This window comes from Polistes fuscatus, unplaced genomic scaffold (assembly GCF_010416935.1).
Source record: "Polistes fuscatus isolate 324 unplaced genomic scaffold, CU_Pfus_HIC Scaffold23, whole genome shotgun sequence".
Taxonomy (NCBI): domain Eukaryota; kingdom Metazoa; phylum Arthropoda; class Insecta; order Hymenoptera; family Vespidae; genus Polistes; species Polistes fuscatus.
This window is the reverse complement of record NW_025113100.1, coordinates 1,711,112-1,735,285: the sequence shown is the minus strand read 5'-3', so window position 1 is coordinate 1,735,285 and position 24,174 is coordinate 1,711,112. Positions and strand designations below refer to the sequence as shown.

Here is a 24,174-nt window from a genome sequence, read left to right as displayed (position 1 = left end):
AAACTATTTTATTTCCTTATTTTTCTTTGTCTTCCTTTATATTTAAATAAAACAATAGATAAGAGATTATTTATGGTCACACGAATTATTTCTTTCTTAATTTAATTTAATTTTGTGTCGCTTCACGTGTTATAAAATTTGGTATATAATAAACAAATATACCAATAACACAAGATTATTGAATAACTCTCTTTTATTTTACATCAAAGTGTTTTCTAAAGTTTTATAATATAAAGTTTAAACTACGTAGAGCGATAAACTTACATTTTACAATTCAGTCGCAAATTGAAATCTAATAATTTACGGAAGCGCCCAAAAGTAAAAAAAATTTTCCTAGCAAAACCTATGTGATTTTATTTGTATATGTTTGTATACTGTTATATAATATAGATAAGTATGTATATATATATATATATGTATATATAATATATGTATATATATATATATATATATATATATGTATATTTATCTTTACAAAAATTATTTTTATCTAATATATATTTCAGTATAATTATGAGTTAATTATTCCACACAGCCTCATATGCGTCCTTTGTATACAGGGTCAGTCAATCTAATATTTATACTTGAAATATATTCCTTTCACTCTCTTTCTCTTATCTATCGAAAAATTCTTAATATAGAAAAATTTGCGACTGCAATAGTATAAAATTTTTAATAATTTTGTTTAGAAATCGCATTTTCACTAAGCAGTTTCTCTTTAAAAGTATGTAATCATATTTTTTATTTAAAAAGAAAAAACGCTTTCAGATACAAAATTTAGTTGACTCACTCCATATGCATAATGTTTTGTTAAGAATTAATATCTACCGACGATTCCTATTATTATTATTATTATTATTATTATTTACATTCCTGTAAGGATCCTCTATAACGATAGAATTGCAAATTAAATCATAACCCGTTCTATTAAATCTAAAAAAGAATACTCCAAAACATATAGGAAAAACAGAAGATAATATTAAAGTTTTTATTACAGCCCGGCTAAATGCCAATGGAAAACCCAAATCAGTTCCCGGTTGAACGTACACCATGTCTGGATCATCTGCTCTATCCGCTGGTACAACATTTCGACATTGAACAACTCGCAAACCCATTATAGATTTTCCTGGAGTAGTACCACCTATGCGACCATTCATTCCACGTTGAAGCCAGAAAGCCTAAAAGATTTGTTCATGATTTGTAATAAATACTAATTTAACAAATCTATAAAATATTAAATTTAATCCAATAACTTACTTCCAAAATGCACACTGCTATACGATTTATTATTTCCAATAATATAGTTCCATATGTCACTTCTATAAACATTTTATAATCAATAGGTAGATTCGTTTGTAGTAATTCCGAATCTTCTAAGCCTCTAAAATGAAATATATACATACGTATAGAATAAATTTAAATGATTTTTGATTGAAATACAAACATTAGGAAATATGTAACTATGTAGTTGCAGTGACAAATGTACAGCATGCGGTTAAAGCCTAAATTCGAAGTATAAACACGATTATTAGATACGTACATAAAATCAAAAAAATCGATGATGACAAAGGAAATAGAAATTCTCAAAAGAAACAACATTGCAGAATCTATGAATTCTGCTGCCAGTCGTTTCCATACTGGTGGTATACGAAATTCAAATCCTGTAAAAAAGAAAAACACTATTCTTAAGAACTCTGTATGATATGATTTTACATTCAGTGATTATGATGAAGATGTAGATTTCAAAATTACTGCATGTCCAGTAATATCTTATCGTAAGCATTTTCAATTTCAATTTAAAACATCAAAGACATACATACACTGTAGCGGATACTGCACAAAGAGACTCAAAAACAACTATATAAATACATAATATCATCATTTTCTTTTCTAAATATAATTTAATGCAGTATTTTTGTATCAAAAGCACATATAGTACTAGCTGAACCTCTCTTGGAATGTGATGCACACGGGTGTTATCGTTATGACCTTCTACCTTCAGCATCAGCCCGTTGAAAATGTGGCGGAGCAGTTTCTTGTGGTCTTCTCTGCCTTTGAAGATCATTTTGTTGTGGAGGAGTAGCTGTATTAATTCTTTGCGCACTTGTTGTTGGAATCGAGGAACCAAATGGCATAGCACCTGTAATTATTTTCTTTTTTCTTAATATTTCCTTCTCTGAAATATTTTCTAATATTTAATAATAATAGCTTTAACAATATCATCATTGAAAAAAAGTCAAATATATATTCGCATGAAGACAAACCTGATAAATTTAAAACTTGATTGGACATCACATAATAAGGGAACATAGCAGCGACGCTCTGCCAAGCATAAGCTTCTTGTAACCATTTTTCCAACTTCTTAAAGTATTCGGAACGTTCTTCAGCCAAGCTCATTTTGGGTTCGTCTTTATCTTCCTTCAAACTTTCCTCACTTTGATCTTCGCTCTTGCTGTTATTGGCCATTTTAAACTTTATGTAAAAATACAAAATAAATACAATTTTATTAAATATTACATGCAAAATATATATATATATATACTGTCCATGTTATTATAAATCAATTATATATCAATTTTCTTTTCTAATCATAATGAGTATTTCCAAAGATTAAGAAACTTTTGCCAAACAATTTACTAAATCTATCATGCCAAACATGTTAGTCACACTTGTGTATATTTTAATAGATAATTTTGGAAAGATAATATTATTATTATATTACATCAATTAAATAATGTTTCTTCTTTTGTTTGTCACATAGTAGATTTACACATACAGGTAATTCTATTACTTTAATATAACTGACGTGTTTAAAATTAAGTGGACAAATAAGTCAAGGTTTCAACATTTACACAACCTTCAGAAAAAGTGTCAATATATAATAAGTAAACACACAATGATATTAACTTATCTTACTTACGATTAAAAAATGATTATATAAAGTGCAATTAAAGAATAAGATAATTCTATGCAACTAGTATCTTCATTTCACAAAATTATAAGAAAAATTTATAAAGATTCTATTTAAATATGGAAGAACAGGATCATCTTGCGTTATTTTATTTCATGCTACGTTTCTTATTTACCTTGTATTTCCAAAAATACATTAGAAAAGATATCAAATTCATTCTCCAATCACGAAGACGGAATAAGAATCGTTGCTTATTATCTCGTTGCTTATTGGTCGCTTGGAAACTGTACCAGTGAATTCATGTATACGTATCAGAAATATGATTGGTGGAAATAGTTAGTGATTGAATGGTCTAATCAAATGAGACTTTTTCTAATACATCGATTTGTTACTAAATTAAAAAGAATAACTCTTTGTCGAAGACAAACTATGTTTACGTTTTTTGGTAGTAATTATAATAATATTCTTCGTTAAGTGAAAATAAAGTTTGAATTGTGAACGAAATTGTAAACATGACTTTAAGCTTTGAAAATACTTGTTTGGTAAAAAAGTTTCTTTTATAGTTTCAAATATACACAACGCAATGGAGCGTCTGCGAAGAGGCGCTAGTCTCTCAGGAGATGACGTATTTGGAGTAGTTGTTCAGTAATCACAGTCGGAGTGTGTTTCTATAGAACCGCTACTTCGTCATTCTTACATTATTGAGATAAGTGAGAGACGATATAAATCGTTAGACGTGATTTCGTGATTTGTGTCAAAGAAAGAAGAAATCGAAAAGCAGAACAAAAATTTAATTATTCACGATAGCGAGTTTTATGTGTGACAGTTGATTAAGATTACTCGGGGAAAGGGGTGTGGGCCGACTGAACGCCAGAAAATATTAGGTAAGCCTTCTCTTTTTCTCTCTTTCTCTCACTCCTTTTCCTTTTTTATCTTTATATATTTTTTTATATTAATGAATAGATATATTCAATTTAATTTGTGTTTAAAATATTTAATCAATGTTTTATTCAAACTGAATTGTTATCAAATAGATTGGCGAGGAAGTGGTGCTCATTTTAGGAATTTCTGCTCACTAGTGATCATACAAATTTAAAAATTGTTAAATTAATATTAATACTTTTAGGTTAATACAATAAAGATGTTTGTGTTAGATCCAAAAGTAACTTGCATCTCTATTTAAAAAGTATATAAAGTTATTTACTTGTGACATTTGTAAATGCAATTTTAAATAAAAACATTAGAGTTTACAAACTTTGTACGCTATTAATCATATAGTTTGTATATGTATTAGATTAATCAACATCTTTTATTGTAAAATCTTGAAGAATAATATTCATAATTAAAAAACAAAATAGATATTTTAAAAATTCTATTAGTTCAAGTGATTTACGAACTAGTAACTAGTAACTTTATTTTAACACGGTAGTGGAAAATATAATCTTTCAACGATGAGAGAAAGAAGAGATAAAAAACCGCAAACAGGTTTAACGAAGTTATAGCTGCAAAAATTAGTTTATCAGAATGACTCGTTGTAAAGATAAAAATGGTATGGAATGTTTAAAGCGTAAAGTCAGATTCAACTGCTCAGATTGGAAGCTTTAATTTTCTCAACGCTTAGATTGGAAGCTTTAATTTTCTTAATGCTTGTTGTTCTTTTCTCTTTAAAAACTTGTTCTTTTTCAGTTTGAGTACACAAATTCGTATGGAAATTGTTGAAGATGAATTTCTAAGAATACTAAACAGTTACGTGCTATTCCCCTTTGCTGACACTGTAAACAATCGTACATCAAACTAAGTCACAGACCTTCGGATTTCTCTCTTGCGGAAAAAACATTCGTTCGTTCGTTCATTTTCTCGTTTAAGGAGAAAAAATCAAAATGAGGGATATAAAAATGTTTACATTGTTTGTACGAATACCAATAAAACAGGTCGCTTTCTTATCCCGCAAAGAATTCCTTTTAATAAGTATATTTGTATTTATTAAATGCATTTAACATTTAAAATAGGAATGGCATCAATTGCAGCTGTCTCCGTTTCTCTCTTTTTCTTTCATTCCTGTGTAAGAAAAACAGAGAAAGAGATAAACGTGTTCCTATCGAGCAAACAGATCGTCTCTAAAATACACGCGAGAAAGCATGCTTTTTTATCTCTGTACGTGCGTATGTATGTGTCTTCTGCAACGATACGTGAGCGTATTTTTACGAGATGCAGGCTGTCTGGTGCATTTTTGAATGGGGGTGGAGAGGAGCATGAAATTGCTTGCGAAATCCATTTGGATGATTTGCGACGTATCAAACTGGCGTAATCCTTCGAAAATGATATATTGTATGTTAAGTTCAGATATTATCTCAAAACGTATCATCAATACTAAGATATTTTTATAATCTACGTACGATAGTAACTAATCTCGACTTTAATATCTTTACTCGACATTTTACTGATCTTCAATAACATCGACGTACATATTTGATATCACTCGATGATACGTGTTCTATATATATCATATTATCGATATATAAATTCCATTAAGATTTAAAATATCTATCATAAAAAATACCATTTAGTTTTGTATATAAAATAATTTAAAATAGAAAAATGTAATGTACAACTGTATTATGATCTTGCAAAACCATTGGGTTGATCATTAAATAATGTTAGAACGTTTAGTAGTTTATATTTCAATGAATAACACTAGTATTTTTTATGTTACATGTAATTTGATTTTATTTTTAATAATATACCAACAATTATTATCATTTTTAAACTTTTATTTGCATGGATAATAGTATATCCGAGATATAGGGGTTTCCACCCGAGGAAAATTTTAACGCTATACATTGAATCCACAAAATCAAATTTATTCGAAATTTCATGAAGCTATAACGTGCCGGTGGTATATACAAATTTCCTCCTTTAAAATATAATCACACCCGATCGCTTGACTTTCTTGCCAAACTGTAAATATCTTTGGAAAGATTATCCGAGCATATATTTAGTCGTCTTCGAAGCTTTCCAACGCGGTTAGATTTGCAAAAGGGTCGAAATGGGGAGGGGGTGTAACTCAAGGGTTTATAAGTGTCACGTTAAAGCCAGGGATTTGATGGGCAAAGACGAGTAAGAGTGGAGATCGTGTGGTATGTCGCGACCAAAGGTTCAAAAGAGAATCACGAAACAAGAAAGAGAAAGACAGAGACGGAGATAATATAGGGAGGTGACTAAAGAAGAGACACTGTGAGAGAGACACGCAAAAGCTTTGAAATCGTGTGTTCTCAAAAGCTACGGAATTCTGTATTCCTCCCCTTTCCCTTCTACCCCTTTTCTCTCTTTCTCTCTCTCTTCTTTTTTTGCATCGTACCTAAGAGTTCCGGCAGATACAAAGGCAAGCCGTGTGCCTTTTCCGGGTAAAATTACTACACGCATTCGTGTTCTCCTGGAATCAACAAACGTCTCTCTTTATATATTTTTTTGCTCTTTTATTTTATTTTTATAATTTTTTTTGTATCACGTCTTTTTTCTTTTTTTTCGGTTTTCTTAATTTACAAAATTCTCCTTCAGTCTATTTCAATTCCATTACCATTTTAATTTACCCTTTTAAGTTTTTTATTTTCTTCGAGTAATTTCATTACAGCAAATCGTCGGATTTAGTAACAAAAGGGTAGATTTTACGTGTCAGTAAATCGTTACTTTTACTACCACGACTTTCATCTTTGCTAAAATGAAAAGTTGTTAACTTGGATGTATAGCGTTGGAGATTTTGGTATCAGAAAATCAAATGATTATTTTCAGTTTTAACAACATTTTATCGGGTAATATCGCGTAAGATGAAAACTACTCCTTCCTTAGACGTCATATTTAAGAGAAATAAAATTTCATTACGTTGTATATTACATAGAAACATGGAACATAAAAAAAAATATTACGGTGTCGTGACAAGAAAATTTTCCATAGGTTTTAATGTCACGTCAAATGGGGATTTAATTAATCATTAAAAAGAACAATAAATAAGAATAATATTTTCGCCATGAGAATTATCGTAAATTCGAGTTCTCTTTGTCGTTACTGGATGCGGTCCGACAATCGTGCAGTGAAGCACGTTAGATGTTTCCCCAAGCGAACACAATGGATCGCACTCGCGACTTCCGTTGGTGCTTTATTGGACGCGACGAGCTATAACGCTCGTTTATACGACACATTCGCAAACTCCCTTGCAAAATTTGCAACGCTATTCTATTTTCAATAGTTCCTTATAATCACACGAATGATTGTTTTTCGATAAAAGTTAGCAAAAGTAACTGGAAACTGAGAGATTCAAGGAGAACGATATATTCGAATCAAAATAGTTAACGCTCCTCTAATGATCCAATTCAAATTTTTCGTATTCATATTTTTTTAAATGATAGATTTTATAATATTCATTGCATCGCGATGTTTCTTTTTTTAATATCATAAAATGAAGATATTTGTTTTGTTGAAAGTTACGAGTCGGTAAAGAGAGAAGAAATAAGATATATTGTGGAATACTTAGAAATCAAAATTCGCGACGCGTAAAATTCTTTTATTGTTAGCGCAATTTTATTCTGGTCGATGGACGATGGCGGCCAATCGATAGTACGTACATTTTCATCGCTCGACATCCTGTAATATTTTCACGGCGAGAGATCAGGAAAGGAGCGAGGTATGCAAAGCGTCCGATATGCTTTGAATTTTAATACGCGCAAAAGTGGTTCACCCTTCGTTACTCGATATGCCAACGACGCGAATTATATATACGTATGAAATACTTATATATATATATATATAGAAGAGAGAAAGAAAGAGACATAGATACAATACATAGCTGCATACAAGAAGACTCAGCTTTTTTCAGACGAAGATCCATACTATACCGTGACAAATGGATGTTTCTCAGCGAAGGTTACATTATTTTCTGCGAAAGAAATACGAGATAAATAACAGCTTCAATTATATTTTCCTCTTGCAATTAGTGTCGTAAAAACGATTAATCAATCGTTCGAACGATTCCTAAATGATAGATCCATGGGCGTAGGTTTTAATCAATTTTTCTTCCCGACTGTTTAATTACACTCATCCTGCGGATATTTATCATCTTTTCTTTCACGCCTCGCAGATGCATTAATATTTGTATTATTTCCATGGATTTAGATTTCGCTATCGTATTGTATTACCCCGCGTATCTCGCTAAATCGATAATTCATTATACCTAACGATATTCGATTAATCTTTCGTTCAAAAATATAATCGTACGATACACTGTAAAGAAATAATACATTCACACAAATCATACACCCTTGAGATATGCTTATTAAATTCTCTTTTTTTTTATTTTTTTCTTACAACTTTTCCTCCTCGTGGTTTGCGCACCAGCCATGACCTCCTTAATAAAGGGAAGCCTGTATTTCCGTAGTTAGAAAAAAAAAACACTTGGTTTTGCTCCTTGAAAACGAAGGAGGAATACGAAGCAGTTGAGCCTAGTTGATCTAACCGGAAGATATTCGTTACTACCGGAAAGTGTTGTGCAAAGCAATGCCATTAATTAAGATCGGATTATTCAGCCAACAGATCCAGTTCTTCGCTGTTAAAAGAGAGAGCAAACATCGCGTCGAATCGTTTTTGATCATCAAACTCTTTCATCCGTTTATTTTTTCTTTTTCGTTTATCCTTGGAATCATTATGGATGTTCGATCCATTGAAGTAATTCTAACAGGTTGTATTAAGGTGAACCAAAAGTTTCTGTCTCGTGGTTTCACAATTTGAAGTTAAAATAAATGTGTAGAAAGTGTTGAGAAAAAAATTAATTGATTTTTAAAATCACTCGGGAACCTATGTTCGTCAACATTTTACGTAAGGAAAAAAATGCTTTCGAATGCTTTAAAAGATTTTAATTACTAGATTATAAAAATAAATAGGGGGTGGGGAAAAAAAAATGAAAAAATAGGTTATATTGGATAAAAAGGCAAGTACTTGACGAACGTCGAGCGAAAGTGTTGTTATGTTGTTCTTCTCGAGAGTTTACTACCGCCTCTCTTTCTCTCTCTTCTTTCCTTCGACTGCTTTTCCCTTCGATAACGATTACGAAGAAGGAAAGTGGTTTTCGAGTTAGCAGTCAGGCAAAAAGGGTACTTGCCACAAAATCGATGGAAAAGTACGCCTAATGAAAAGAAGGGAAAATCCTATTACCTTTTCTCCCCTTCTATACTTTTTCCTCAGACGACTGAGGCCATCTTGGAAAAGTAAAGTTTCGAAGAAGGAACCTTAACGTTGTATCTCTAATAGGAGACCGAGTAAATGAATATAAAGTCAGAATTATTAATTTTCCAGAGTATCCTTATTTAATATTTTTAATCGGAACGTAATATCGGGTATTAGATTCGTAACGTAAAAATTCAAGCAGAAAAACAACAGATATCGTCTATTGAAGTCGCATCAAAAAAAAAAAAAGGAAGAAACTTATGGGACAAACTAATACGAACGATAATTGAATTTCGAATGTCGCCTAATGAACGAGCTATTCTTCCAATTACACGTAGCGCTTCGTAATTACGTTATCGCTACTCTATACTACTACTACTACTACTACTATTACTGTGCTTGAATTTTAGGTTTTGCACGGAATTCAGCGACGTAACATCGACAAGAATTGAATTTCTCTCGTTTCGATAATTATATTGCACTCCATCGTCCTTTCATTCTTTTTTCCGAAATCTTTTTATACGCTTCTACGATAATAAACGTAATTCGAACAATTAAACTCGTATCGGTATTACAATATATCGATTTACATTAACTCGAAAATGTTTTGTCTGTGCATCATTTGATTTATAGGTTTTTTTACTACTTTATTTTTTACCGCGAAGCGCGTAAAATATATTTTATTTGTTTATCTTTCATCGGAAAGGAAGATGTGAATCATGCAGTTTACATAACAGTAGACGAAACAGACAAAGAGAGAGAGAGAGAGAGTGAAAAATAAACCTTGTTTATTTTTTACATTTAATTTCTTTTATATCGTAAAATTATACTGTTGTATTTCATTATATTTCGTATTTTAATTAATTAACAAAAATGTAACCACACACTTAGAAAACGTTCATATTTCTCTTCGATGTAAATTGCAATGAAAATAAAGCCGGATATTCGAAACAACATTAATAATACTCGTGTAAAATGTATTTGTAAAATGTATTTATTGTATAAGTAATATGTAAAGTACTCGTTTTATTAGCAACGAATTCATCATTCCAACGTGCAACTGGGTCGTTTGACGATTGCACACTCTTATGAAGAGGCTTATGAATATACATAAATACATACATTATATATATAAAATATACATGTATGTATGTATGCAGTTACGCGCGAATTTTTCATGCTCAGGGAAAATTTGTTCTTATGTGATTATTTCGCTTATATACATACTACGATAAAAACATGTTTGTTAGCTCGTAAATACTTAATGTAAAACGTAAGGATCTTGATTATCCTATTATTTTTATAACGAGATACCACAGTCATATTATCTTCAACTAAGATCTTTTTCCTTCCCCCGTTGTTTTTATACACGGTGCTTTACCTTTCCGTACGACGATTGGAAAAACTTATCGCATCAATTAGAATTTCGAGTATGTTCGGGTTTGCGTCATGTTTACTGAGAATGCAATCCTGACGCAAATCGGTCTAACTGCATTTCTCGCTATATTCGTCACGTTGCCGATACTCTCTCGTCTAAACCTAACGTTTCAGTTGTCTCAAGTTATGCTTCTATTATATATATACCTAACGTCATAACTCTACGAACTTTTAGCTCGTAAATGTCGGGAAAAATAGTACTAGTATATCTAGATATTCGTGCAAGATGGCAGCTTGGTTCGAATACAAGAGAAGTTAGAAAAATTGGGCCAAGTTAAGTGTACAATGATCTGAAATAGTTGGAATTATTTAATAAAGAATAGTGTTGTTCTATGGGTTAATCATTTATTGCAAAATGAAGATCACAATTTTGTATTAGAGAATGCATAACTTGGTTCAATTATGCATAACGCCTGTGGACCCTAGCGAGAATTAAAATACGTAAAGTATCTCTCGGTATGTACATATACGAATGTACATCTTTCTACGTGCATATGTATATAGTTGTAATATACACGGGTAGGAAAGTATACTTGACACTAATCATGGATCGTATTTTATGCAGCGAAGAGTTTCATACCTGTTATGCATCTCCGTCGTGATATAGATATCCACATGGATTCCACAACGAATCTATGTATAGGTATACGTTCCTGTAAATACATACGAACTGCATTATTATTCATGCACCTAGATCTCTCATTGATAATATCGTATAAATCGTTTTAGTCCCCTGTAAATCGACATACTCTCCTACTTATGCAATTAGAAGAACAACTATTTGAAATATCAGTTTGGTGAACTTTTGATTATTATGAAATATCGTCTATCTTTTGCAGTGTTACAATTAGTGGATAGATTTCTTGTGCACTGAGGACTGAAATAAGTTAAGGGGCCAGTTCGGGCCCCGGGATACGCGCTATGGACACTGTGGACAGTGCTAACAAACGGCAACCCACCCGTGTCTTTAAAAAATCCAGTCTCAATGGCAAGATCACTGTTTACCTTGGAAAAAGAGATTTCGTCGATCATATAACTCACGTTGATCCTATCGGTAAAGAAACTTCTTATTTTTTAATACTTCTTTATTCTTATAATAAACGATATCATCGTGTAGGTATAAAGAAATGTATGAATATATAAATTTGATAAATATAACATAGAGATCGATAACATTTGCATGCATACGTAATAGTATAATACAAATATACAAATTGATGTTAATCATTATTTAACCCTTTGCACTATATAATTATTTTTCTTGTCTATTCTCGACCAGTTTATTTTTGTTTCCTTTTACAGTCTCATCTATTTACGTACCATACACCACTTATATAATACTTTGAAAGCACTTTTGTTGTTGTTTTAATAGAACTGTTTTTTTTACTAATTTGTTTTATTAGTTAAATGAAATGTCACGTGTGAGTGGTGTGACTGGAGAGATGTGTAAGGGGAGGAGGACAAAAAAAGTAGGATCATCTTATAGAAAGCAAAGAGTTAAATGAAATTCTGAATCATTACCGAAGTTACTATATCTTTTTGTGCGTCTATATATCCTGTTTGTATATACTTGAATTTTTCATTGCAGATGGTATAGTACTCATTGACCCAGATTACGTGAAAGATCGAAAAGTTTTCGGCCATGTTTTGGCAGCATTCAAATATGGAAGAGACGATCTCGACGTGCTCGGACTATACTTCCGAAAGGATCTTTATCTTGCTGCGGAACAAATTTATCCCCAGGTGACAAGCTGTCAGCCGCGCAGAGAGCTGACACGTCTTCAAGAGAGGCTAATCAAGAAATTAGGAAGTAACGCCTATCCGTTCTATTTCGAGCTACCACCACATTGTCCGGCCTCTGTGACGTTGCAACCAGCACCTGGTGACAACGGTAAACCATGCGGCATCGATTACGAACTAAAGGCCTTCGTGGGTGAAACTCAGGACGACAAACCCCATAAAAGGTATATTCTCGTAGATACTCGTTAAATTTAACGATTACATTCACGATGGAATAAATATTTTAACATCAAAATTCAGAAACAAAATCTTAAGACATCCTTTGCCATAAATATAACTGACTTTCTTCTTATATCTATAAAGAATTTATTTCTAAACTTTGGTTACATACTGTGTAGAAAAATAACGAGACATTTTTTATTTCTTAACTGTTGCAGAAATTCAGTAAGGCTAGCGATACGGAAGATCATGTACGCGCCATCTAAACAAGGCGAACAACCGTACGTCGAAGTCAGCAAAGAGTTTCTGATGTCGCCGAGCAAGCTGCATTTGGAAGCGTCTCTTGATAAAGAGCTTTATCATCACGGCGAAAATATAGCCATAAACGTGCACATCGCGAACAATAGTAATCGAACAGTTAAAAAGATAAAGGTGTCCGTGCGACAGTTCGCAGACATTTGTTTGTTTCAAACCGCGCAATACAAGTGCGTCGTTGCTGAAGCTGAAAGCGAGTGAGTACCTTCCAGTTAATTTTATCTTCACGTCGATGACAACGATGGTGATGATGATGATGATGATGATGATGATGATGACGATGATGATGATGGTGGTGGTGGCAATGACGATAAAGATAATCGTCAAAATATACGTCGTTATCAATTTATTATAGTATTATCGCGTGTCGGCGTACAATTGAACCGATAAACGGACGAATTAGTTAAGAGTTTCGATCGATTCTTTTTTTGCTTCTTTTTTTTTTTCTCATGTTTAATAGTTTGGGAACAGATGCACTTTAGTTTTAAAATTAAAACAATTTAAGAAAAATAAAAATAATAATGCACAATACACAGAAAGGGTATAAAGTTTTAGTATTATATGCATCTAATTATCTTAATATGATTGAAATACTTTATCGAGTCTTAATACCTTATTATATATTTGATCATGCACCTGTTCCCAACGTTAATCCAATCGTAATTCGCAGATTTTTTTCACGACGACGCGTATATAAAATCGATGCCGAGTAAATAGAATAACGAGAGTTAGATTTTGGACCCTTCAAATATATATCACAACACACATCCCATGCTAGGTATATAAAATAAATTTTACATTAGAATCTTAAAATATGAAAAGGAAAATAAGATGATTGCACTGGCAGTATAGGGGTAGCGCCAGGATTCACCCTGAGCAAGGTCTTTTCTCTAAGGCCGACGCTTGCCGACAACAAAGACAAGCGAGGTCTTGCTCTAGACGGTCAACTTAAGCACGAGGACACCAACCTCGCATCTAGCACAATGTGAGTGTGTGCTCGAACATTGAACGGGATTTCTTTGAAGGTTTCTAGAAAGTGGAGACTGCTAACGGATTATTTAGAAAATACGGTATATCTTCGCGTTGGAAGTAACAGAGTGAACGTAAAAAAAGATCAATCCTGTTTCTATCATTTCGAACTTAATAATTGTTTGACAAATTATTGAGGAAAAAAAGTAGAATAAAAAGCCGTTCTACGTCTCCATCCGTTCTGTGATCTTTATAAAAAATACATAAAAGATATATATACGCATATATATATCTTTTGGAGAATGGAATGCCACTTATTTTATTGGTGATTTTGTGCTGGGGTTTTTTGCGTGGTGGCCTGTTACCACATAGGTATATATATATATAGGTATATATATTATGGATCACGATCGGTGATGGTTTTTCTGTCTAGATATTTCCTTTACACAAACACCCACCACTCTCTCTCTCTCTCTCTCTCTTTTATCCCGTATCTGATTATATCAACGATAAACTAATGCACTCTTCTTTCTAACGCCTTTGTATTATCAATCCACCACGTATATGGAAACGACTATACTCGATATACGTATATTACTATTATTATTATTATATTCTTACTTATACCTTGTTATCGTTTCTCCTATGTATATTTTATTCTTGATATGTATTGCCGGTGTGTAACGCACAAGCTGTGGGATTTTTTTTTTTATTATCTACACGTATACCACATTTTTATCCACACATAATAGATATGCATTTGTATAATAGGCGTGCATATTACGTTAATCTATGTGTGCGTATGTGTTCACAATGTGGTATACGCTGCTGGGTGGCGCACTAGAGGTTTGATATTATTGGATGTTATGTAGCTTACTGTCTCGTGACAAAGTAGATCGTTTTACCTGTAGTTCTACATATTATTGACAAATGGCGTTACATAAACCCGTTGTTTAGGGAACCCGATCTAATATTTTACATTCATTTCTCTCCAAAGAAAATAAAGGCAATTCCTCGAACGTCGATCGAACGATGTGTTGTGCATGTCTCGATATTATAATACATAAAAAGAAGAAAACAACAAGCAGGAATAAAAAAAATGGTACGCGTATAATTAGTCGAAATTCCAATTAAGCGTTCACCATCGTCGTGTCTTCTGACAATTACAAAGCGAATAAATGTCCCGTCGTCCAATTACACTCGTGTAAAAAATCCATACATAATCCTCGCGGTTATATAGATAACCCCACTACAGTTATAAATCTTTTTCGAAATTATTTCCAAACGAAAAAACTAATGGAATAATGAATTTTTTCTTTTTTCTTTTTTATTTTTTTTTTTTATCATCGCGCGATATCTTCTTCTCGTTGTAAATTTTTATCATAACGAGAAGAGATTTTAATGAGAGGATTGTAATGGGATTACCAATGAGAGGATTTAGACGAGGTAGAATTGTACGAGTTTGTTGATTAGCTCGGCGTTTAATATTTCTTCTTTTTCTTTTCTTTCTTTCTCTCTCTTCTCTCTTTCTTTTTCTCTCTCTCTCTCTCTCTTTTTCTCTCTCTTTCTCTCTAGTCTATTTTTTCTTTCTTCTGTCTAATTTTGTCGAAGAACAGATAAACTACATATATATATATATATATTTATAAACGGCATGAAATATACTTATGGTAAATATTTGTTAGGGAGGGATGCCCAGTGGGGCCAGGTTTCACGCTGAGCAAAGTCTTCTCCTTGACACCGCTTCTCGCCAACAACAAAGATAAATGGGGGCTCGCCCTCGACGGCCAACTCAAAGACGAGGACACCAATCTGGCGTCCAGCACCCTGTAAGAATATCATTAACGCTGCTTGCGAATTTCAAATGAGATATCGTATATCTTACATCAATATTGTTATACTACATGCATACTCAATATAACATATTTTTTACATACAGAGAGACATACACAGATATACTCGTATAATACATGCGTATCAAGTTTTACGTCCATACATCTTTTTTTAGTTTATACATAACAATTGGATATTCTATACATTTTTCGTATCTTTTTTCTCCTATAATATCTTCTAATTATTCATTCATTAAACTGATTTTCGAATTATTTATATCATTTCGATATTATTCAAAAAGATAGATATTTTCTTTTTTAATGGATACATTTTTTCGTAGTTCTGATAATCTTCAAGGGTTGTCCACAGAGAAAGAGTTATTACATGTTTTATATTATTTTTCTAACGTAGTAAATGTGTATAACAGGTGGATATTAAAATAATTTAAAATACGATCAAATTGGAAGCCTGGGGATATTAAAAATTACCTTTAAAATCACTTGGAAACTTTTTCGATCCGTCTTATATAATATTTGCAATTTAAATATTATTTTTTAATAGCAGTAGTATCGGTATTATCTCAATTCTAATGATTAGAAAGAAAATGTCTACTTTTGAATGATGTTCGAAATGATTCAACACTTGTGTCATATTTTATAGAAAAACATGTGATATATAAATATATTACGCGTCATATATGTGTTATATAATCTAGTGTATAACGCGATACGTTATCTCTATCTCTTTATTCTTCTATTTTCTCTCTCTCTGTCTCTCTTTTCCGTTCTTTTTCCATTTCTATCTATTTTTGGTCATCTTTCTCGATTTAATTGGTTTCATCCAATTTTTATCTCGATTCTCATGTTCGCATTGTGCCGTTTATTCGTCCACGCGTAAAAAATACAAAAGATTTTTCTTCTCGATCGATGAAAAATAAAATCATCATCCGTGGACTTTGTCTATTTCTATATTTTTATATTTCTCTTTCTCTCTTTCTCTCTCTCTCTTTCTCTCTCTCTTTCTCTTTGTATTTATTTCGCTCGCTTCTTTAGTGGCTGGGCAAAGCTTTGCTTTTCGTCGCAATGAAAATCTACTCGTGATGGTTTAAGTTTCTTTTTCTTGTCTTATCAAGTTGGTATCATCGACGATATGTTTCTCTTTCTCTCCTTTTCTCTTTTTCTTTGCACGATCGAACGCTTTTCTTCGACGTTCATTCCGTTTATAATAGATTTTTATTTTCATCCCCCTTCTTCACGAAGGGATTTCGTTAAATTTAGTGGTTTTTTGCACGGTTAACAAATCTGGGTCATTTTTATAGATCAATCAGTGAAGAAACCGAGTAATTTGTTTATTAAAATAATGTCGATATGTTTTGTACGTAACAAATTTTTCTATACATTTTCTTCCACATTTCGTACATTTTTTAATCTATTTTTTAATCTCCGGTGTATACGTTAATTCACGAGGAAAAGAAAAAAGGCGCGGCTTTGAATACGTCAGCATTTTTATTCTCTCAGGATTCGAAGTGAGAGTAAAACATCGTTGGGTTAACCAGCTGACACATTACATTCAAAGGAAGTCCGATCGATGTGCGTAACGCAAACGATGAAAAAAGAACCTGTCTCGGAAGATTGGAATGTCACTGTAAAAATATTAATTTTTATTTTTCGATTAAATTTTCCTTTATTATACAATAATCATACGACGTTAGATCGACTACGAAATGAATTAGAAATGGGACAAATAATTTATGGTACACGTGATTGACTAAAATAATAATGTGACGGAAAAAAAAGGATAGGACCAAAAAGACAACGAAAAATAAAATCCATCTCTGTGCTTTCCCTTTTCTCTTTTTATTTTCTTTCTTTATTTTTTATTTTATTTTATTGGTAGATGCACTCACGTCGGTGCATTACGTTGATTGCTTTTAAAATACGCATGCGCTCTTCGTGTTTTATTAAGGTGTTATTAACTCCTGGGATATTTTGTTAACGTATTATGTTGCTGTCTCTCGAAGTTGACTTTTTTATTGGGTATTTGGAAAAGGAGACAAAATTAAGAGAAAAATCTTAGGTAGTAATTTGTTCTTTATATTTTTTATGTTCACTGGCTTATATTGTTTGATTAAATTGTGTGTGTGTGTTTTTTTTTTAGCATTAGAAAAAGAAATCTTTTCATCCCACTGTCATACGTAATAATAACTTTAAATTCATTTACATATTATAATTAATACCTGTTGCTTTCTTCGCCAGCATGTGCATTCGGCTAACAATTTGCATGCCAGGCTACCACGTTTTCATTTTCCTTGTATTCGAGGAATTATTTATAATCGTTCATGTAATAATCGCAGCGTCGTAGATCCGTCTCAACGCGAAAACCTAGGAATTATCGTCCAGTACAAGGTCAAAGTGAAACTCTGTCTTGGCGCTCTCGGAGGGTAAGTTTTCAACAATAAAAAATAGAATATAATTAAAATGAATAAAGTGATATGTGTGTGTGTGATAATTGAACGAGAAACGAATAGAAATAAAAGAAATGAATGAATACCATTTAAACAGTGGTGGAATTACAATATCGCAAGACCCCTCGACTCGAAGTGGGGGCCCAAAATTCGTGCATAGGGGCAAAGGGTGTTCTCATTTTGTTTGAGAACTGTCAGTTTTCGTTTTAATCGTTGCTAAGTGACGAAGTATCGCGTTACGATAAATAAGGGAGCACGAAATGAAATATATCTTGCGAATTTTTAATTCCATTCACTGCGTTTTAGTAAAAAAGAAAAAAATAGGCCTAACAAGGGGTTTGTGCATTTTAACAGCGAACTAGTCGCCTCGTTGCCATTTATTTTGATGCACCCTAAACCGGAAGAAGAAAAGTCAACACTGTCAACGTCGCCACCAAGTCCAACGAATAAAGGCGATGGTGGTGAGGTACCGCTCGATACCAACCTCATACAACTGGACACGTAAGCCACCACTATTATCAAGTTACCACCCCCATTCCCAAACCATTTTCGTTCCATCCCTTCAATCCCATTACCACTTTGATCGAATATTTGTTGAACTTTTTTGATTAACCTAAAGAAGAAATCTTTGAGAAAGGACGGATTTCTCTTGCCATCAGATTTAGTTGATATAGACAAAATTGGATTTTTATTTCTACTCTTTTATTTTCTTTTATTTATTTTATTTATTTTATTTATTTATTTTAATTTATTTTTTTACGAACGCTGGAATGGCATTTATCACCCCCTTTTTAACGAACACATAAAAATAACTTTGATTTCCATGCGTTTTAAACGGGAATTAAATGAAATGTATAATTTTTTGTATTAACGTTACGCTCCCCTATCGTTTCCCTTTTCCCTTCGGTTTTTCAACACAGGGAAGTCGATGGAGACGACGACATCGTATTCGAGGACTTCGCACGTCTAAGGTTAAAAGGCGAGACTGATGTCTGACCGTGTTGCGTAAATGATATCGTCAAGTTGCAGGCTGGAACTACCACTAAACGTCCAAAGTTTCAAGACGCCACGTCCTCTGCCAATACGCGCCCTTTCTCATTTTTTATTTAAAAAGTCAAAGGGTTCAAAGTAAAAAAAAAAGAAAAAAAAAACAAAAAATCGTTGCGTCGTTTATAGTGTATTTGTGCGTGAGTGAGTCTGTTGTATGCATCTGTGTGCGCGTGTGTTCTGTACCGCGTGTATGTATGTAACAAAAAAAAAAAAAAACATAAAAAGAAATTGAATATTAAACAAACAAACAAACAAATTATAATATATGCTCATACTCGTCGGGTCACACGAAATTCTTTTCCAATTGGTGGATTGTTCGTGATGAAAAGTATAACGCGTTTTTAATTTTTCACAAATGATCGATCAAAGTTTACGTGTAATCGAGATATTTTTTTAGATTTTTAATATCCGACAAAAGAAATTCCATCTTTGCAATAACATCGAGAAGAAACTGAATAAACTATTAATAATTTACGAATTAATTTTGATATTTCATTGATACTACTATTATATCACGCGTAAATAAGTACTAACGTAAGGAAATAATACGAATAGCAAATGCTTATTACTTATTAAACATGTTATTTATTCCAAAGCGTAGCCTTGAATAATTTCTTTCAAGAATTAAGAAACTTAATAAACATTAAACGCTTATTAATATTCGTCGAAATATAATTTTTCAGTACTCGAGATACATCCGAACTCTATGCGTTCTTAACAAGATTGCATTTTTATTACGAAAGTATGATCGAAGTAAAAAAGAAAACTTTGTTATCGCATAAATCCTACGATTAAATCCTTGAATTAAACGATAAATCATTTTATTTTTGTTCGTTTAATTTTTACTTCGATCACTTTACAGCTCGCAAATATTGACACGAAAGTTATTAAGTATGGGTATCTGCGATCATAAATTTAGTACGTAAATAATACTTTTTGAATATTGTAATGACGAAGGAATTCGTTTACTATGAACGTAACCAATAGTTAAAATATAAAAAAAAAGAAAAAGCTCTGGCCGTTACAATAATTTATCATGACTTCGGAACAAATGCAGATTATTTTTTACCTTCCCCTCTCTCTGTCCTGGTTCATTCCTTTTTCAACAAAAAAATCACATAACCGACGATTAATAAAAATATCAAAGACTGAATTTTAACACGCTGTTCAGAGAGAGAATGAGAGAAAGAAAAGAAAAGGGTGGTAGGGTGAGACGTATGTGTGAATGTGTGTGTACGTGTCACCATAGAAACGTTCTACCTGTATTAAAAAATATTTGCAGATGTGTACGAAGTTTATAAGATTATAAACGCAAACGCATATGTGTGTACCGGTAATTATGACAATGGTTGTGTAAGTGAAAACATTGGAAAAATTAATTTCATTGATTTCATTTAAATGGAAATTATTTAAATTATCGAATAAATCTTAATACAAATTTGTATAATTTATACACTCGCAGACCGCTATCATAATTATCAACGCAAATACATTTTAAGCGAATTTGAAATATCCTTTAATATATTTGATACGCAATATTGTATCTATTATTTTTAAAATCTTTAATCACACGGGGGACGTCTTATCCAAGTTTATCGAATTCCTTTTCTTATTTTATTCGATCGTTAACATTTTTATATGCGGGATACTTTTCATTTATATTAAAATTCACTTACGCGTCAGAGGCTATTTATGAACGATTTCGTGTAACAAATGTGAAATTAAGAAATATTAATAAATACGCGCGCACAAAATTAATTGTAAGCTACTTTTACACGTTTCCGAAATTGCCCTGACTATTGAAAAAGAATAATATGCACACACGGATCAAGCATAAATTATTTTGCCCGCATATAAAACGTTGAAAAAGTTGTTCTTTTTTTTTCTTAATCGATTATTAAAATCAGAACATTAACGTATAAATTTATTTTGCATTATCCAATTTTATCGGACGTTAAGTATGCATATGTGTATGTAAATACTGGACGCCGCACATTTCGTATTAAAACAAAGATTTAAAAGGAAAAAACTTCATTTAAATTAGGCCACGAAAAATGAATAATAATTGATTTAAACGATAATTCTAGAATTAATTATTACTCATTAGCATAACGTATTTAACGTGACTAGAGAGAAAAAAATTTAGAATTTGAATATCCTCGTCGACAGTTGAAATTATAGAAGGGAGGGTAATGAAAGTTAAAAAGAAGAAAAAAAACAAAAAGAATGAGAAATAGTCGTGATACATTAATTTACGAATTCGCCTTAAAGTAGTTAGCGCGTTGTTTTATTTCATTTTTTTTTTCTTTTTTCGTCTTTTTTACAAACCGCTTTGCAAAACATTAATTAGAATAATTACGAATTACGTCGTTTTTTAACGCGTGTCCCAGGGAGAAAAAAGAAAGGAAAGAGCTTTCGTTCGTTATTTAATATAATTTCTTGGATTATAAAAATAAAAGAAAATAAAAATAAAAAAAGAGCTAAGCGTTATTGAAACGATATAAGGAATATAATCGACATGTGTATGTGCATAAATTCAGTAATTTAGCTTTTACATATTTATACCGATATACATATATATTGATTAAGAAACGAATTTAGGTTTTTTACGAATTCCTCGTTCGTTCTCCGTACACTTTTTATATAAATATATGAATATTTGTTTATACAAACTTATTCGCGTAAAAAATGTGACAATTATATAACGATTTCAAAATATTTTCATTCTATTTCGCGCATTTATATCGGATTTGTTAGAATTTTGTATAATTCATAGGAAAAAAGATACCGATAACATAATAATTATCCATTTTATTATATTTTACCAATCTGTGTACGTATTATCTCGTTATTATTATCGTTCAATGTAATTATATACATATTCCTAATTAATCACGTATAGTATTTTATAATCTTTCTCACCAATAGGTAAATCGTTAATTTGTATTTTTTCTATTATGTATATTCTTTTTATTTTATTTAATGATTACTCGTGACACATTATTGTTAAATAATTTCGTGAATTCGAAAATTCTAATACCGTTTAATAATTTAATAAAATATCACACGATACACTCTAAAACACATAGAATAATACTAAAAATTAAATCTCTTAACAATTTCGTTCTGAAATTATCTTGCGTATACCATTGTTTTATTATAATTTACTGTAATCATTATTATTAATTATTATTATATTATTATTATTATTATTATTATTATTATTATTATTATTATTATTATTATTATTATTATTATTATAAAAGCAAAGGACAAACAAGCACATTTTGTATTAATAAAGTAAACCACTAAAAAAAATATATCATAAATATTACTAAACCATACTACATACTACTTCTACACCATATTAAAAATCCCATATAAAATACAGCACCATTATTTATGTCACAAATCCAATTGTCGATAATTCTCTATCTGTATGTTGTTCATTTTATCTCAAAGTTTAGAATTTTCGGATTCCCGTGAGAAATATTTTAAAAAGAGAAAAAATTATATGCATTAAAACAAAAAATAGAAAACGAAAAAGAATATACATAAATAATATATCGATATACCAAAGTCAATCGAATTTTTTTTTTATTTTTATTCTTACGAATGATAAATAAAAGAGACTTTCGAAGAAGAAGAAGAAGAAGAAGAAAACTTGCGTGACGTGTGTATGTGTGTATGTGTGTCTGTATGTATGTGTTGTTGTTGTTGTTGTTGATGTTGTTGTATTTGTGCGGCAACGAAAGTAGAACATTTAGATATAAATAAATAATTAAAAATATGTAGAATTAAATATATTGAGCCACGACTATCTTGTATAAAAAAAAATAGCAAAAGAAAAAAAAAAAAGAACATTAAAGTAATAATAATATTTAAAATTGAAACTAATTAATTATTATAGGAGCGGAGACGTGTTAGACTAACATCAAAAAAAAAAAAGAAAAAGAAAAAACAGAAAAAAGAACGAATGCTTGCTTGTACAGTATACATGAGAATATATTTTATATCGGCGCGCAGTGCGCGTAATATTTTTTGTATGATACAACCCTTTCGACCCTTCATCACCCTTCACCACCCTATTCGCTTCCCTTGTCCTACCATCCTCTAATCCGAAGCAAAAGCATTTTTTATTCTCTTATACAGGATGACGGTGAAAAATCTGTGATGACAAGAAGAACAAAAATAAAATAATAAAATAAATAAATAAAACAAAATAAATAAAAACAAACTAACACAAGTCGCGATACGAATGAACAAGCCACTGTTGCGTGTATGCGCGTGTTTTATGGGTGTACGTGTGTGTGTGTGTGTGTGTGTGTGTCATTTGATTAGAATAACAAGTGGGGAAAAAACAAAGGAGAGAAACACAAAATATTCATAGTTATTGGAAAACGAACGTGTTGCATGCGTTGTTTGAGAAAAAAAGTCAAAGTCAATATTAAATAAAAAAATAAAAATAAAATAGGAGGAGGAGGAGGAGGAAGAAGAAGAAGAAAGGGGGTAAAATCGCGATGTGTCGATAAAAACGATAAACGTATCGCGATTTTTAAATAGAAAAAAGAACAATAATCGCGAGAACATGACATATTTCGTCGATAGAAATGTGTGAATGACGTTATTCGTAGAAAAGAAAAAGAAAAGTATGTGATTACGACGAGAACAAATAAACATATTATATAAAAGTAATAATATATTAATATACTATAATTAAATCTTAAAAAAATAATGAAAGAAAGGAGAAAGAAAAAATGACTTTAATCGTCATTTTCATGCAATATCGAAAGATCTTTCTGTCCGTTATAATAAAAGAGAGAATGGATTGACTTTTTTATTCTAAACTAGCGACGCATATTTATCGATTTCTTATTCGAAAAATAATACCAGAAATATAACGAGATAGTCGAACTGAAAAGGAAATTAATTAATTAATTAATTAATTAATTAAAGCGCGAGAAAAATTCGTTGCGAATTAAATGATATAATTGAGGCGTGTAATTGTTTACGCGATAAAAAA

General features: G+C 31.4%; 2 protein-coding genes across 8 annotated transcripts; one reads left to right on the top strand and one right to left on the bottom strand.

Moving 5' to 3' along the window:
* Window positions 1-711: 711 nt before the first annotated feature.
* On the bottom strand, window positions 712-3,093 carry LOC122518117 (protein FAM8A1). 3 transcript variants are annotated; one of them, XM_043636829.1, is made up of 6 exons: window positions 2,921-3,093; window positions 2,265-2,472; window positions 1,997-2,176; window positions 1,541-1,661; window positions 1,258-1,381; window positions 712-1,178 (listed from the first exon to the last, which is right to left on the bottom strand). In XM_043636829.1, exons 2-6 carry the CDS (start codon window positions 2,464-2,466, stop codon window positions 825-827), a joined length of 981 nt encoding a protein of 326 aa, XP_043492764.1. In that variant the 5' UTR covers window positions 2,467-2,472; window positions 2,921-3,093; the 3' UTR covers window positions 712-824. The 3 variants fall into 3 exon arrangements, with proteins under 3 accessions (XP_043492764.1, XP_043492767.1, XP_043492765.1); XM_043636832.1 differs by having other exon boundaries at window positions 1,997-2,140; window positions 2,921-3,092; XM_043636830.1 differs by lacking the exon at window positions 2,921-3,093 and adding an exon at window positions 2,723-2,879.
* Window positions 3,094-3,476: 383 nt separating this feature from the next.
* LOC122518118 (beta-arrestin-1) lies at window positions 3,477-21,375 on the top strand. Of its 5 annotated transcripts, none has more exons than XM_043636833.1 (9): window positions 3,477-3,795; window positions 11,401-11,615; window positions 12,150-12,525; window positions 12,739-13,032; window positions 13,683-13,820; window positions 15,490-15,633; window positions 17,991-18,077; window positions 18,456-18,602; window positions 19,022-21,375. In XM_043636833.1, the coding sequence occupies exons 2-9, from the start codon at window positions 11,483-11,485 to the stop codon at window positions 19,095-19,097; spliced, it is 1,395 nt and encodes a 464-aa protein (XP_043492768.1). In that variant the 5' UTR covers window positions 3,477-3,795; window positions 11,401-11,482; the 3' UTR covers window positions 19,098-21,375. The 5 variants fall into 5 exon arrangements, with proteins under 5 accessions (XP_043492768.1, XP_043492771.1, XP_043492772.1 ...); XM_043636835.1 differs by lacking the exon at window positions 3,477-3,795 and adding an exon at window positions 10,636-11,017; XM_043636834.1 differs by lacking the exon at window positions 3,477-3,795 and adding an exon at window positions 11,127-11,204.
* The last annotated feature ends 2,799 nt before the right edge of the window (window positions 21,376-24,174 follow it).